General features: G+C 47.6%; 1 protein-coding gene across 1 annotated transcript; it reads right to left on the reverse strand.

The window, feature by feature from the left end:
- Positions 1-586: 586 nt before the first annotated feature.
- On the reverse strand, positions 587-4,118 carry LOC135365865 (uncharacterized). The gene is made up of 2 exons (XM_064598552.1): positions 3,756-4,118; positions 587-2,882 (listed from the first exon to the last, which is right to left on the reverse strand). Exons 1-2 carry the CDS (start codon positions 4,069-4,071, stop codon positions 853-855), a joined length of 2,346 nt encoding a protein of 781 aa, XP_064454622.1. The 5' UTR covers positions 4,072-4,118; the 3' UTR covers positions 587-852.
- Positions 4,119-16,856: the final 12,738 nt, after the last annotated feature.

Raw genomic sequence — 16,856 nt, forward strand, 5'->3', positions numbered from 1 at the left:
TATTTATATTCAGAACGGAATTTTTCCCGGACCCACCTACATCTACCAGAGAGGCAGTATCATTGGCTGCTTCGTTCGTGACGTCACAACAGCCGCACGACAACCCACCCCCGTAACTGCGGTTACATTACATGCTGAAGAACTTCGTTATTAACTTAGCTACATTTTCCACACGGTAAGTTAACTCGTGACGAGCTCTTTTTGGCGGGTAACTTCTCAATCTATGGTAAAAACCGTAATAATTGTTACACGGAAGGTCCATGACTTTTATATCACTGTTTGTAGGTTTATCGTGTGCGTTTGTTTAGGGTATGCTTGTTCGCTAATCACGGGGCTGTGAGGCCGCCAGCGGCAACTTTCGAGGACCCTTGTCAACTCCAAGGGCGTTTCACGAGCCTCCATCGAGTCGAGAACGATCCGGGTCAATGGCCGTGTAGCAGTGTCCGAGAACATTAAAACACCCCTGTTACATTTTCATGTAACGCTTTGGCGTTCCGAGTGTAGGATCAAATTAATGATAATTGTAAAGCTAAAGGGACTATTTGAATCAGGTAAATTATGGGCCCCAAAACTTGCGGACCTCGCTTATCAACATTTCGTTTATCGGTATATTATAAACTCTGACGTTCTTGTACCTTTATTGGTGTCTTAGTTCTTGACGCATATAGCTGTCGCCACATTCAGCATAGGAACCCTTACGTATAGGCAGTTAAAAATGTATGTCACACACTTGGGACATTATTCGACATTTACAATTACAGTGACTAACAATATATGACGCGCACAGTATTGCGATCAAGCACTTGTACAGCGGACGATCTATCTGTCCTAACTCTCTATACATGTAGGCATTTACTTCTGTTGAGAGACACAGCTGTCACTTCTGAAAGTCTCTCTCTCAGTGCACCCGAAGGCAGTGGCGAAATCCGGGATACTAAGAAGTGGAACGAGGCAGCGCTCTTTGAATACCTCAGGAGTCTCCTTGTAGTCTTCTTCTCGTGGCGTACACGATAGCATACAGAAGCGGATGAAAAGATAATGCAGCGTTTCCTTCCAGATGTCGCCACTTGTAGACTCTCCCACGTTGATGACCAAATGCTGGAGGCCTTCGTACACGCTGCGAAGAGCATAGTACCACACAACTGCGTCTGTATCCCACAGGTCGGCACCAGTGCTCCTTGTCAAATTTAGACCATAATCTGCACCGACTTTCTTCAAGCATGTAAGAGACTCGTGGAGGGTGTTAATTGACGTGCTTGAACTTCTAAACGGCACAGTCAAAGCACGTATCATTTCCTTCGCGATCTCGACGCCGAGTGTTGCCACGTTGATGTAAAGCGGAATTTCGTCAGACTGTTCGAAGAAGAGAACGGGAGGGTTTTGATACGCCGTGGGGATTGTAAGGAGTCTCTCAGCTTCGTGGAACCTTAAATCATTTTTTAACTGACTCTCGCTAGTCTTAATGATACTCGTCAAAGAAAATGACTTGCGGAGCATCACCTTTTCCTTTTGTCCCGCTTCTACATAAACCGAGAACAGATGTTTTCCTTCGAGCTTCAACGAGGTGTAATCGGTATGTTCATCTAGCGTTTCCACTACTGAACCGTTGTAGGTAATCGCTGTGGTGCGCTGTAAGATTTCTTGACCATTTTGTCGTTCGTCTTCGTTAAACACGCGGAACGTAGTGCCAGCCGTAACCATGTCCCTGACGCGTACGCCCAGCCCCTTGGCTACTGTTCCACTACTTAGATGGCCAGCGGATCGAGCAACCACAAATTGCCAGGTATTGGTGAGGGCAACCATTGTGGCACGAAGGCAGACAAACGGTATGATCTTAGCCACGTTCCTGTGCGCCGTGAACCGGAGGAGATCGGCTGCGATGTTCAGCAGGTGGTACATGTCCCGCAGACCCACAGATCCATCTGAGAGAATCCTGCGGATATCCAGCAGAGACCCAAGTCCAGCGATTTCAACCTGGCTTCCAAAGTTGACTCTGAAACCGCGTGGTGCATTCTTGTTAACGACCTCTATGATCTGCTCTATGGTCTTGCGTGACGTCAAGCACGCAACTGAGTTGAACGTCAGCTGCGTCACCCAAGCCTTCGCACTGAGCAACTGATGAATCTTGGCGTCCAGGCTTAATATAGTGGCTGCATCGATGTCAGAGCTGATACGAGAATCATTCAAAAACTGCGTTGTCATGAATGTCATCGACTCCTCAATTACCGAAGCACTACTGGTGTCCGCATCCACGACTCCATACATCTTGGAACGAATAGTGTGTCCGAGGTCGAACCGCAAGTATTTCGATTTCTCACTGCGATGAAATCGAACCGTGAATGTTGAGTGTATATTCTTGGTTAATGACGTTTCGAGCAGAAATACGAAGATGTGCTGTTGTCGTTTCAGAATGGTCCTAAAATTCAGCAATTCGATGACTTGTCCTATTGCGTCCTTGAAAGTTCCTTCGCTGCTAGTCGTGTAATCGCGGCAGGCTTGATACAGTTTGGCCATTACGTGTAAGCCGAATCTGTCAGGATGGCTTGACTCCGGAGATGTGAGAGCCGTTATCAGGGAATGAGAATATATATCGATGACATCGTGTAAAAATCCCCCTGATTCTCGTTTGATCCACGTACTGCAAACGTAGCTATAAAAATCATCGCACGGGTGAATTTTCTTGTCCAACTCGCTGTTAAGTTGGCGTTGGATTAGTTTGCATTCCGTTGTTCTGCATTCTATCATTTTCCGCTGTCTCAGCTTGTCCTTGTAATGCTTGTAAATCCAGAAGGCTCCTGCGGCCGTGGCACCAAGAATTAAGACCACGGAGACGGCGGTTCTTAACACTGTATTGGTGGACTTGGGACTCTTTTTCTCTGAATCTGAAAATATATGCATGGAAGTTAATGTTCCTGCGTTTTAACTAACGTCTAAGTAACGTCGTGTGCGCTGCTTTGCAGGCAGAACAGCCCTGTAGGCTGTAGCCCTGTAGGCCCTGTCCCTCACACCCGCCTACTGTCCTCTCTCTATCTGTCTGTACGTCGCTCATAGCCACAGTTGCTTTGTGGCGCAAACAGAAACACACACAAAAAAGGAAGTAGGGACCATGAAGAGATGGTGATGGAGACTCCCGAATATTTCGGCTTCTCTGTGGAGAATGACTTTACGCATGGATGTTTACCCTATTGCTCTCCACGCACGCGCAGTTCACGTGCAATCAATGCGGCGAGAGGCCGCAATAAAATAATTAGCAACGAGAACTTCGCTCCGTGTATTTCCAATGGGACATGGCAGTGTAGCACAGTTGCATCGCCATACCGCTGGGGATGCCACTCACGCAGAAACAAAACGAGATGTGGTACGCCTAGCGGTAGGTAGACGCAACTGTGCTGTGACCGCCATATTGACTTCTGCATAGGAAAATCGGGATGCACTGAGTGGAGTGTTTGCATGGAGAACTTTTTTTTGTTACGTACTGTTTGGATTACTACGATTCTTTGTTCGTTTTCATCCGAGACATGCGTCTTCTCGCACCACCGGAAGTTCACGCGGGAAGCGTGGAACGCCATTCGTGCACAAATGTGGGGCTACTTTATCTGCACCCACCCCGTATATCGCAATAAGCGTTATTGAGGGTTGTTTCGCTCGAGAACCATAGAGAACAAAAATACACGCATCAATCGCACAAAAAAAAAACCTACCATTATCCCAGAACGATTTTTCGGATAGTGTTTGCATGGACACAGTGTACTTACGCGATAGACTCTTCCTAGAGGTTCTCGTCCCGTCTCTGGAACTTGCACGATCAGATTTCTCTTCGACAGATTTCTTGACGATTTCTTTCTTGGATTGTTGTGGCAGATGTGAGTTGGAAGCTCTCTCCCTGTATAGCTTTGACTGCTTCGTGGAAGCTCTCTCCCTGGATAGCTCTGACGGCTTCGTGGATGGCTCTTCAACGCTGGTCTTCGAAATGGTACTTCCTTTCGAGCGTTTCTGCGATGAATCGCGCTTTTTCTTACGTCGGCGCTTCCGTTTCTCCTCGGTAGCAGAGGTTTCCGTCATGTCCATCATACTGAATACTATGCGATGCACCTTGCGTCACAACTGGCGAAATTCTTCTTCTTCTTCTACCTCAGGGCAATGGCCGTAAGCCTTCTACTCGTCAAAAAGGAATATCACTCGCTCGTGCAGCTTCTTCTTCAGCCACAAAGGAAATTGCTATGAGCGTGTGGCTTCTTCTTCTTTTGAAAATGAAAAAACATACACGGCTTGCACATAATTTCTGAAAAAGGGATTGCTGAATTTTTTCAGCACCAATATATTTCCCAAACAACAACAACTTTATTTTTGACCTTGGAGAGTGGGGAGTTTCATCGCCACAGGCGATACTCTACCCCATTGCTGGTTGGAATGGGGGGAATAAAATAACGAGCCCCTTCACAATAACGATCGAAGTCCGATGGTGTCCAGAAATGTCAGAAGAGCTTTGAGCGCAGAGCGTTGCTGGGCTGGATTGGACCAGGAACCAAGCAATTTCGATAGGGAGAAAGGGCGAGAGTCCAGCTGACGAAGAGACTCGGAGAGTGTGGTTCGGGAAGGTTGGTAGTGAGGGCAATGAAGAAGAATATGCTCCAGATCCCCAAGAGCACCACAGTGGCAGCAGGTGGGAGAGTCAACTTGTCTCAAGCGGTAACGCCACTGAGCTGTAAAGGCCACATCGAGGCTCATTCGATGGATTAATGCAGCATCTTGACGAGAGGTGTTTCGTGGCATGCGGAAAGCGAGCGTTGGATCAACTCTGCTCAACATAGAGGGGGAAGAATGTCGGTTGTCCGTTGGCGGGAAGCCAGGGGTGTCACTAGGCGTCGCAGAATTGAACGGCGGTCTTTTCTCAGCAGAACAATACGGGTCCGTTTCCGATACGAGAGTGCTGCTTCTGCGGCGCTGTCGGCCTGTTCGTTCCCCACGACACCACAATGGGCTGGAACCCACTGGAGAACTAGCCTGTGGCCTGCGGCGTAGATAGTGTGGTAAGCCATTAACACATCTGTGACTACGGGTGCGGATGGGCCTCGTATGCCGGAATTTTCAATTGCATGAAGTGCAGATTTGGAGTCTGTAAAGACTGCCCATTCCCGGATTGTAAAATCAGCGATGTGCTGTAGAAAGAAAAGGATGGCATAGAGTTCCGCAGCTGTGGAGGAGGTTGGATGTAAAAGGCGTCTTCCGTGCACTACGCCTTCGGATGGTATGACGAATGCTGAGGCGGACTTGTTGTTTCGGGATGCGCCATCGGTATATGCTGCCGTAAACGTAGAAAACTTCTCGTCTACCAGAGCATGAAAATGGGATCGGAGGACTTGAGGGGGGACCTGATCTCTTCTTTCCAGAAGGTTTGGGAGGCGTACACAAGTGGGCGGTACCGGTAGAGACCAGGGGGCTTCCGGCGGTATAGTGTCCTTAGTTATGAAGCCAGTGAGAGTCTGGCGTGTCCTCTGCGCTACTCGATAGAAGACACTTTCAGGGCGGTATCGAATTTTCCTGAGGAGGGTTAGTACCACACAGAAGTCCGTCGCAAGCGTGTTTTCGTCTACACCCTTAACGATAGCCAAGGCCGCGAGAGGATTCTTTTGAGGGGGCGCCTCCTTCAGAGATTGGATTGTCCGCCAGATCTTCGTGACCGGATCAAACGGTGAAAGGTGGTGGCAAAACTTACGTCAACGCTTCCTGTCCTCGTTCTTAAGTTCTCGTGTTACTTTAGCTTTCAGCCGGCGGTATTCCACAATGTCCGTAAGTTGCCCTGTCCGACGAGCCGTTCTTTCTGCTCGGCGACGTAATGCTCTAAGGTGGTTAATTGCTGGAGAATGACCGACATGGCCTGTTACCCTTTTAGACATGACCACCGCGTCCTGAATACCGCGGGTAATTGCTTGAGAGAGAGCCTCTGGGGACATACCGGTGTGCACAGATGTTCTGAGGCCCGCACGAAAAAGTCTCCAGTTTGTGACAGAAATCAGTCCAGTAGTGGCTGAGAGGGGCAGTCTGTCGTGCGAAATATATAGAGGAAAATGATCGCTACCTCTAGTGTCGGCGTCCGTAGCGCACGACAAGTGGCGAATTATGTCGGTTGAGCACCACGAGAGGTCTAATACATCAAGTGACGTTGGGGATCGCATGTAAGTGGACTCGCGGTTGTTCAGCAGGCACATGTTATTATTCTCCATTGCCTCCAACAACCTCCTTCCCCTACCGTCCGTCCTTCGGCTTCCCCAGGCCGAGTGATGTGCATTGAAGTCACCCAGCACAAGCGCCGGGGCTTCCAGAGAACCAAGTAAGCGTTCGATGTCACTCCACGGGACCTGTACCGCGGGACGGATATAGATACTGACGACCGTTAACAGCATGGGGCCAAGGCGGATCCTGCAGGTGACGTAATCATAAGAGCGATGACAAACTGACCCGATGGGTGCAGCAACGAGGTCATTGCGAACGTATAGCGCTGTCCTTGTCTCAGGGGATTGATGAGATCGATAGATTGTGTAGCCATTAACGCGATGTGTACAATCCATGCCGTGTTCGCATATAGCTATGAAAGGGAACTTGTACTGTTGTAGATGTAATTTAAAATCAGGGAGCTTGTTACGCAGGCTTCGAGGATCCCACTGCATTGCCATGGCCTTTCTATACAATGCCGTCATGCTGATGCGAAGATAATGCTTCCAGTGCCAGAAGCGCTTGAACCTCGGGCAGTTGCGACGCACCAGGAAAAGCAGAGACAATTGCCTTAAGGGCAGCGAGTACCGCTGAGAAGACTCCCAGACAAGGCATATCTTCAGAGGCTGATGAGCGTAACTGTCTCCTCGTGCCTGCTGGTTCCGTCACACTGGCGTAAGTGTTTGTATCTGCCTTGATGGACGAGGAGGCGGTGGGTGACTGCTTGTGATAGGCGTAGCCGTGACTGTGTTCAGCGACCCCCGTTCACCTGGTGCAGATCGAGGGGGTAGTGCAGGAAATTCTTGTGCATTTGTACGAGACAGGAGTGGGGCACTACCATCCCTAGGAGCGTCAGACGGAAGTCGTAGGGTCCGGTCTTGGTGCCTTTTGGTGGCGGCGGTCTTGACAGGACATAAAGAAAATGATGCGGGATGGCTGGATTTGCAGTTAGCACACTTTGGCTCTCTTTTATTGTTGCAGTCTGATCTCCGGTGAGTCCCGGCGCAGATGTCACACCGTGTAGAACCTCGGCAATTTCGTGCAATATGGCCAAATTGTTGGCAGTTATAACACTGTATGGGGCCTTCTATGTACTCTTGGACTGTGAAGGTCTGAAACCCAAGGGCAATTCGGTGGGGAAGACGGATTGTATGTTCAAAAGTCAGGATAACGCTCCGTAACGGGGTAAACACATCACTGCCATCTTCTGCTATGGAATGCCGAACCTGTCGCCGTGCAGATAAAACCCCTGCGTCTTTAGGGAAGAGCACGAGGTCGTCGTCCGAATACTCTCTTGGAACATCATATATCTTGCCTTCTATATTTCTGGCGCACGATTGGGGTATTGATGGTATCACCGGAATCCAAGCTAAGCACTTAGCAGACAAAAGGTTGCGGGCAGCTGCTTCGGACCGTACGGAGGCAAAGAGAGAACCATCTCGGTGGAAACGGTGGTACATAATCTGTAGTTGGGCTAGCAGGCGTATCTCATTAGCGACCGCATATATTTCCCAACTTTTATATAGAAGTACTAACAAACATTCGGAGATATGCCACCTCTAGTTGTGGGTGGGGGGTGAGGAGGGGGGAATACTCGGGAATGCGCCTACACGAACTCATATTCCGATATCATGAGTGTGAACCAGAAAGGACAGCTCATCCCAGCAGATTGCCGTTTACTGGACAACAGATACTGATATAATGCATCGCAACTTCTGAGATTTCGAAGCCGCCACTAGCCGCGAAGCGACTTCTTGGGTGTGGATGCGCGCACACGGTTGTCTCAGGAGCAAATTCTTTATTCTTTATTCCAGACAAACCCTACATAGCCCTAAGGCGTATAGTAGGAGGGTTACAAACTTGCAACAAACAAGTCAACATTTGCAGAGCACACTTGCGACTGCGACAACCGATTCCACAGCGCAATGGTTCTAACAAAAAAGAGTTTGCGTACATGTTGGTTCTGGCAGGGATTTCCCTAATTTTAAAGCCATGGTCTAGTTGCCGCGATAGATAATGTGGTCTCTGTAAGTAAGTATCTGTATTAATAGCTGTACGTAAATTATAATACGTTATATACGTTAATAATATGTTACCGTAAATCTCTCCCCTGTTAAATAAAATGCTATTCTATTAACGCATGTGTTTTTAAATCACATTACCGTTTAACTGGGATAATACCGCCTCCATCACAAAGTAACGGGCACAACATAACACATAGCAAACATAAGAATCGATCTAGCAACAGCTACTCAGCAAAACTTTCTGGCTAGTAACAGCAGCATTTACTGCTTTCCACAACTCTTAGCTAGTACTCAGCTAGTGACCAACTAGTAACGCACTTCGAGGGTAATAACCGCAATGGTTACTACCTTTTTACTAGCCTTTTTTCTAAGAGTGTAGAATGCATACGTCGTCAACCCGTTGCTGCTGTCGGAATCCAGCAACTCTAAAGCTGCTTATTCAGTTGTTCCAATGACTAGTAAAGCGAATGAAGCACAACACCATAGGTGGGCATTTTCATGCGGACTCACTCATCCTCACCTCACGAAGGACCGACTTTATCGGCCTCACTCACCCTCACCAAACTTTCCTCACCAGTAACTTAACCTCAGTCGCCCTCACCTTCACAATCCATTTCAAATTTTGACCTCACAGACCTCACTTCAGGGCATCGGGATCCCGGAAGGCCTCACCATCCTCATTCTCACATGCCTTCACCTCATGAGGCTATTCGCGACCCTCATGGTCTCACGTATCTTCACCTCATGAGAGCTCTCATGGCCTCAGGAGTCCTCATGCTCACGTGCCCTCACCTCATGAGTGCCCTCATGTCCTCACTGCGCCTCACGTACTTTCGCCTAATGAGGACCCACATGGCCGCAAGTATCCTCATCCCCACGTGCCCTCACCCTCCTGAGGGCCCTCATGGCCTCACGTACCTTCACTTCATGAGGACCCACATGGCCTCACGTGTCTTCGAGTCACTAGGAGGCACGTGAGCCTCAAGAACTTTCCGTCATGTTCACATGAGACGTCGGCGTTGAACTACTGTGTCGATAGTTGGTACTAATGATACTGCGCGGCATTAAACTGTTTATAGGGTTTCGTGCTGTGCTTGGATAAATGTGGTGACAGTTGTTACTGTCACAGTGAGGGTAAACGTTAGTGTTTGGCATCAGTAAAGTGAAGCCCGAAATACTACAGTGCAGATGTACCGTTACGGAAATGATCGGGTGGTGGCGGAGAATAGTGCTTGAAGAGATCTTGTACTCGATTCTCAGAACCGTATGACGCTGCTGCCCGAATCGGAGGATACGCTCACAGCTGAAGTTCATAGTAGAAAAGGTAGGCCCCGGAGTGACATGCGGTCAAGGGATTTTCTTTCTGCCAGTAACTTTTCTCACATATTTGTAATATTTGTATTTCATTTCAATTGACGGAAAGTTAATTTCTTGAATTGAACTCCAAAATTTCCCAAGGCAATCTAACGTATTCTTTGCGGAAACGGGTTCCCCGTCATCATTTTACTCAGTATCGCACATAACTCCACTCGTAATGCAATGGCAATTGCGAAATAAATTCGCCAAAAACCCGTGGAAATGTGAGCTCTTGGCTCCGCCTCTTTTTTGGCGGCTCTAAGTTTGAGCGCAAAGCTGCGAAGAAAGGAGGTTACCTTGGCACACCAGACGAGGGGGAAAGGGTTACAAACCCAACCCACAGAAGAGTTCCGCTGCCAGGTATCAGCTTTGCCCACGTCAGTTTCAGGGGGGCGCTCTTTTTCCTTTATTCGTGTTTTGCTCAGTGCGTTTGTTTGCTTTTGGGTGGGTACACGGCCGTTTTCACTATGACCGCTGATAGCGATCTCGCAGTTTTGTTGCACCACCTTATTGTCATGAACCTGTGTATGTGTGTGTGTCTGTGTGTGTTTGAGAGAGAGAGAGAGAGAGAGAGAGTTGCATGCACGAACGCCTGTCACTCTCTTCTTTTTTAATTCGTTTGTTTCAACATGCTATGGATTTCTTCACATTCAACACACTTCCTGTGTACTTTTATTAGGTCATCATTAGCGACACTTTCAATGCAGAACAGGATACGTTTCCCTGAACAACGGAAGACAAACCAACTTAAAAAAATGAAAGTTGAAAGCAAAACGAAAGGCGTGAAAGCAAAATATCACCATAAACCAGGTATGGGTAAAAGTGTTCGCCATCTGCTGCAAGGTACAGGTGGGCTCACCGAATCGTATCTTTCGCGGCCCTTTTTATTTCGGATCTGGAAAGTGATTAGCAGAAAGCAGTTATTTTCCCCTGCTAGTCAGGCGGCGATCGTGGTTCGCTTTTGTATACTTCGTCTTTGATGCGACCCCAGAGGTAAAAGTCCATCGGCGTGAAGTCAGGAGACCTGGCGGGCCATGACACAGGACCAAATCGGCCAGCCCACTTCTCCCGGAACATGTGACGGAGCAGCTGTACTGCACGCCGCGCGCTGTGAGGTGGAGCCCTATTGTGCTGGAACCACACGCGGGTCCGTTCCGCAAGAGGCTGATCATCAACAAAGCTGAACACGGCATCTAAAATGTCGGTACAGTAGCGGTCGGCATCTAGAAATCGCGTGAAAAAGATTGGCCCAATAATGGCTTCGTTATAAATCTCGGATTTTGGCTATAGTCGTCACGACGCCCCACTTCTGTGTGGCCAACAACGGCGAGTCTATCCTGTCATTACTCCCCCCCTCCCTCCGGCCCATACATTGAATCCCCACTCGTACGATGCTTGCGATCCCGTAGCCAGTGTGGGTTTGTTTGGCTCCAAATATGCGCGTTGTGGCGATTCACTAGAGCGCTGTGGCAGAAGTGGGCCTCATCGGCCCAAATCACCCTGTTCACCAAGTATCTGCTTTCCTCGGTCTGACATATGATCCAGTTACAGAGATCCAGCCGTTTCTCGTTGTCGCATGGCTGGAACTGTTGATGAAGGCTCACGTGGTACGGGTGGAGTTTGTGTTTGTGTAGTATCCTCAGCACACTTCACTTTGATGTCTGTACTCACTTTGCCAGCGTGCGCAGACTTTACGTGGAGATCATCTACTTCTTTCAGGACCTTGTCTGTTTGTCTCGACCCACTGGCAGTGATTGGGTGTGACCGGCTCTGGGTACCGGTATGGAAACTTCCTGTTGTGGACAGTCTCACAAATGCACGCCTTATGGTACAAGAGCTCACCACCCTAGTTCCTGGAAGCATTTCACTGTATTTGAGGACTGCTCTGTCATAGCCCATACCTGTGGCCCATACAGCAATGATCAACATTGTTTTTTCTTGGTTGGAATACACGGTGCTTGCCATCGCTGCCGTTTACTTGTTCACTGCATTCACTGAGACCGGTGTGCAAAACGCCCCCAAAATATATTTCCTTCCCTACCTGTCAACACGTCGGGTGACCTCATTTTTGATAAGATAGCTGTGATTCCCGCACTCACCGCGCGTGTTTGTTCCGTGGGTAAGGCTTGTAACCCTTTACCCCCTCGTGTGGCGTGTCAATGTAACCTCCTTTCTTCGCAGCTTTGCGCTCAAACTTAGAGCCGTTAAAAAAGAGGCGGAGCCAAGGGCTCATCTCCACGGATTTTTGACAAATTTATTTCGGCAATTGCCATTGCATTACGAGTGGGGTTATGTGCTATACTGAGTAAAATAACCACGAGGAACCCATTTCCGCAAAGAAAACGTCACGTTGTCTTGGAATTTTTTTCTTTTTCATTTCCATTTTTTTTTCTTTTGCGCTACAGCACAATTGGAGGAGGTACGACAAAAAGCAGCAAACTCTGCTTGACTAGGGCAGCACCCCCTTGCATTTGGCGTCCGCAGCAGCAAGTCAAAGAATTGCATTAAAAAGAAGATCTGATGCTAACAGAGATATACAGTGGTTACAACACGTTGTACAGTAGTATGCAACGCAACATATGACGGAAACACAGAACAAAAAAATCTTTGTAGAACTCAGAACATATCGCGAAGGCTCGCGGGAGAAGCAGAGTAAATGTTAATATTCGCAAGCAAGAAACGGCCGAGAACTCTCGCCATTCTGTAACTCAAAGACTGTGTTCCATAATTCGTCCTATGAAACAGAACTTGCCATAAATTGCTCTGCCTTGTAAGTCGTACAGCGGATCTGTGTAAATTACACAATGATAACCATGTACTGTTATTTTCGCGTACAGATCTGGTTGCCTGATATCGTAGCCGTTTTCAGAACAAAATCCGTTCGCTAGGTCGTCCGCAAAAAACTCGTGAAGGAACACCATTTTTTCCTTTATTTTGTTCATCGCGCATCTTCGGAGACCTGTCTTTCCTTCACCCTAATGTGAGAGGGTGAAAGAGCACACTGTCGCCTCTTGCATCCTGGAAAAACATTAAAAGAAAACAGAAAATGCAGCCCAAGATAAGGGCAGTTCCAATAGAGTTGCCCGATACATTTGTTTTGTTTTGTTTCCGCAAGTTAAAGCTCATTTTCGACGCATGAATCCGCACTGTGCTCCTTCACCCTCTCACATTGGGGGGGGGGGAAGGAAAGACGCGTCCACTAAGTTGCGCGAACAAAATAAAGAAAAAATTGTGTTTTTATTTTGTTTCCGCAAGGTAAAGCTCATCTTCGACGCATGAGGCGGCAATGTGGCGGCATCTTCGACGCATCAGGCTCCTTCACCGTCCGACATTGGGGGTGAAGGAAAGACGCGTCTCCGAAGATGCGCAATGAACAAAATAAAGAAAAAAACGGTGTTGCTTCACGAATTTTTTGCGGACAAGCTACCGAACGGATTTTTGTTCTCAAAAACGGCTACGATATCAGGTCACCGAAGGAACAGATATTCTCATTGGGACAACTTCGTAGCTTTTATAATTAAAAAGTTCATTATTGAAAGTTAATTAAGACGTTGCCATAGGAGTTTGCTAATGCCCTCCTAAGGAGTGCCCTTCAGCCTATATGCTATAATACAATTCTCTCGCAAAAAGTGATATATATACTTTAAAAAATGTTCGCCTTTAGCTGGGATACCCTGTTATTGAAGCCTAGCGCTTAGGAAGTACATTGGCGGAGGAAATAGCTGAAAATATACTATAGTTTTTTTTTAAATAAAATAATGTTCAAGGCTGACCATTTCGAGCACTGCACTTCCTCGCAATTTTCAGGCCTCGTATCTTCGTAGCCATTAAGGCCGTGCACTTAATTTTTTCCGCGCTTATTGCCCATGTGCTTCTGTACTGTTTGCTCTATTTTTGAGGCGTTCAAGGGTTTCCTAGGTTTTGCAGGTGCCCAGATAAAAATCGCAAAGTCGCCTCATGTGCAAAAAATCACTTTTTTGGCACATAACTGCTCTTCTGCAAATACCAGTGGGTTAACGTGGGTCACATCATTCTATTCCTCTTTAACGCTTTTTCCATTCATACAAAGGAGATTGTTGCAGAAGCTCGGACATTCCTAACGTGCGTTTAGTGAGGGGTAGTAAGGCAAAAACTCTCAACTTCGGTTGCGTATTCACATATTCGGCCACTCGTGACGTGGTTCATATTCCTCACACATATTGTTCGTAGGAAGCTCACATAGCATACGGCGGGAAAAAAACTTCAGAAATGACCGATGTTCCATTGCGGGCGCTCAAAAGTAACCTAGTCACGGCTGTCATATATCAGACGTGTCGGATTAATGTAAACAACAACTTTTAATGTGTGCGAGGAGCACTTTCTACATGGTTACATGAGTCAAAGACTGGGAGCCGACTGGCCCGCGCGAGGGAGAGACGGTTGCATCACAGAGTGCAACCAAGGTATATCTAAACTGGTAGCGAAAACAAGCGAAAATACTAAATCGGGCCCATCCGCAAGGCTACCATCATGAGGCGCGAGCGATCCTGGGTGTTGACAGTAGAGGTACGATCGTAAACACAAAAACTTTAGAACGTGGGCATTGTGTGCGTACTAATAGGTTATTCATAATTTCAATGTAGAAAAAACTTTCAGTTGCCGCACTCGTGCACATATACGAAATCATCTACCACCCGAGTACGTTTCCGTATCCTGCTCCTTTGCGCATGTGTCACAGTGGGCGTGTTTATCCGTGCATCTGTGTATCCGTGCCGTGTGTCCGTGCATTGTAAAGCGGAGTTCGTATACTTTTTGGGTTAAACAGATAACGACGTTGATATCTCGGAGCTGTAGGCCAAGACTAACACTTGTGAGCTGATGAATACAATGCATCCTCTGTTGCTGGCCCCGCGAAAAAAAAAATTCATGGGACGAGCGGCCATGATAGGGTGAGTGTTAGCAGGAATCAGCTGTGCACCAACGATGTCATGTTTTGTTGCAATGGCCACTCATTGAATAAATGCAAACATCTAATCACTGCGTGTGCGTATTGCTCTACGTGAGAAATGGAGCTTAAGTGAACCTTCCTCGTTTCTGTGTGATATCACGGTGCCCTTCTGTTTGGAGTTGTCAAGATATGTGATAACTATATATATTTCGTATTGACATGTTTCATTAAACCTTATACGATTTATTTTTTCTGTGTTCTCGTCTGGTAGTGTTGCACGGGTAAGGAAAAGGGAATTCAACGCAAACGAAGTGCGCGAACGAAAACGTGCCATGGCCAATAATGCACTACTTATTATTCATACTGCTGACGTCACCTCTGACGCCATTTATTTACAATCGTAGTAGTCTGCGCAACGGATGGATGGCGCTGACCGTCTCTATCATGGCGTCATTCTGAAGACACAGGGGCCTATGGGAGTTGCGCTACCTGTTTAGATATACCTTGGTGCAATCATGATGCAATTCAGGCACTTGACTTGGGGAGCAGCCTGTCGTTAACAATAGCAATTACATAACATGCCTCCCTTTTTTTCAATACATAGTGGTAGTACATATACTGGCAATCAAAACAATGCAACACAAAAGTAAGGCGATACAGAACAACTGAAAGATTCAGTCCTGGTATCTTCTTGGAAGCTTTAGTGCTCCGCCTGAGCTTGTGATCCTGTGTGGCGCTGTGAGTTGAGGGGCTACAGATGCTGTCGTAGTCACTGTTGGAGGTGCCACCATAACAGGTTCTGATGAGGATGAACAGTAGCCAGGAGGGCAGTAGTCCTCCGGAGATGCTTTCTGTTTCTCAGCTCCATTCAATGTTGGAGATGGTGTTGAGGCTAGCCGTAGGTTTCTGCGGTATACTCCTCCTGTTCCAGCCCTAACCAGGTATGATCGTGGATGAGGCCCAACTTGAATCACCGTTGCCCTTTCCCATTGGCGTCCATGCCAAAACCACACTGACTGATTTGCTTTTAGGGGCTTCAGGCTTCTTGTGTGTCTATCTGCATATTATGCTGGGCTGCCTGCCTCTTCCGGAGTGCATCTCTGTGCTGTGGGGAAGTGAGGCCTTAGGAGCTTGGGAAGTGTGGGTATGGTGGTTCTCAGTTTTTGACCCATTAGCATTTCTGCCGGAGAAGGAAGCCCACTTGTTGAGGTTGCTCTGTAGCTAAGTAGCACAAGCGCAGGATCCTGACCACTCTGAGTTGCCTTGATGAGTGAATTTTTTACTGTTTGTAAGTAGTAATGTTACAGCCCAAGATTTACACAGAAAATCCACGGCAAGTATTGCACTTTTTACTTTAAATTATTTTAAAATTACTTTTAATTTTTTTTAATTTAAATTTTTAAAATTTTTAAATTGTGGAAAACCTGACTCAGTGCAATACTTGTCGTGGATTTTCTATGTAAAACTCGGGTTGTAGGAAATAAAAAACTAGATAGAAAGGAAGCAGACAGTGGGAAATGATTTATTTGAAAATCAACGACGCCATCTTGAAGAAATCACGCCGGTGCGGGCGACTGGAACACGACGGTTGCAGAGGCAGATGGCAAGCTAGTTCCAGGACATAACACCAGATGGCGCCAGCATCGTAGCTCTATACGAGAAAGACAGAGAACAAGAAAGTACTAGCGACACGTAAAAATGGCAACACTGCTCGACAAGTCTAAGCATGCCAGAGCGTGGGGGAAAGGCCTAACCGCTACTGCTAAACAGCACGGAGAAAACACTACACATCGGGGGAAAAGGCTTAAGGCAATCGACTAGGCCTAACCACAGCGTCACAACACTACGCAGCTAACACATGGTGGGAACCACTAGCCACACGATGGTAAACGTGCGTCAACAGGCTTGGACACCGCTAAACAAGTCTAAACATTCGCGTACGGCGAGAAAGGGCTTAACACGAGCACGGTAAAACAACGCGCAAACATCGGTAAATCACTCACCTTTTTCCCCGCTGCGATGGAGCGTCCGCTCTCGTCGACAGCCAGGGATCAAGTGACGACGGAGCGACCGACCGCACGTCTTCTGCCTACGAGAGCCAGAGCTGGACTGACGTAAGCGCCACTCTACGGGTGCTACGCATGCGCTCCTAGCACCCTCTGCGCACTCCTACCGCCACCTGCGAGAGGCTAAGAGAGAAGAGCATTCCTGCGCCCCCTGCTGGCCGTTCTCATTGGTCGTGACGTCATCCTACTGTCTCAGGGCTACCCTGTTTTTTTCCACTAATGCTCCTCTAGACAAGGTCAATCTGCAGTGAAGCCACGGTATGACGTCAT

This window comes from Ornithodoros turicata, chromosome 8 (genome assembly GCF_037126465.1).
Source record: "Ornithodoros turicata isolate Travis chromosome 8, ASM3712646v1, whole genome shotgun sequence".
Lineage (NCBI taxonomy): Eukaryota > Metazoa > Arthropoda > Arachnida > Ixodida > Argasidae > Ornithodoros > Ornithodoros turicata.

Excerpts from the sequence above, each read along its gene's own strand:
- LOC135365865 (XM_064598552.1), bottom strand. The coding sequence starts at position 4,071 with ATGATGGACATGACGGAAACCTCTGCTACCGAGGAGAAACGGAAGCGC. Across the intron at positions 2,883-3,755 it reads CTCTAGGAAGAGTCTATCGC|ATTCAGAGAAAAAGAGTCCC; the intron begins GTAAGTACACTG and ends ATATATTTTCAG.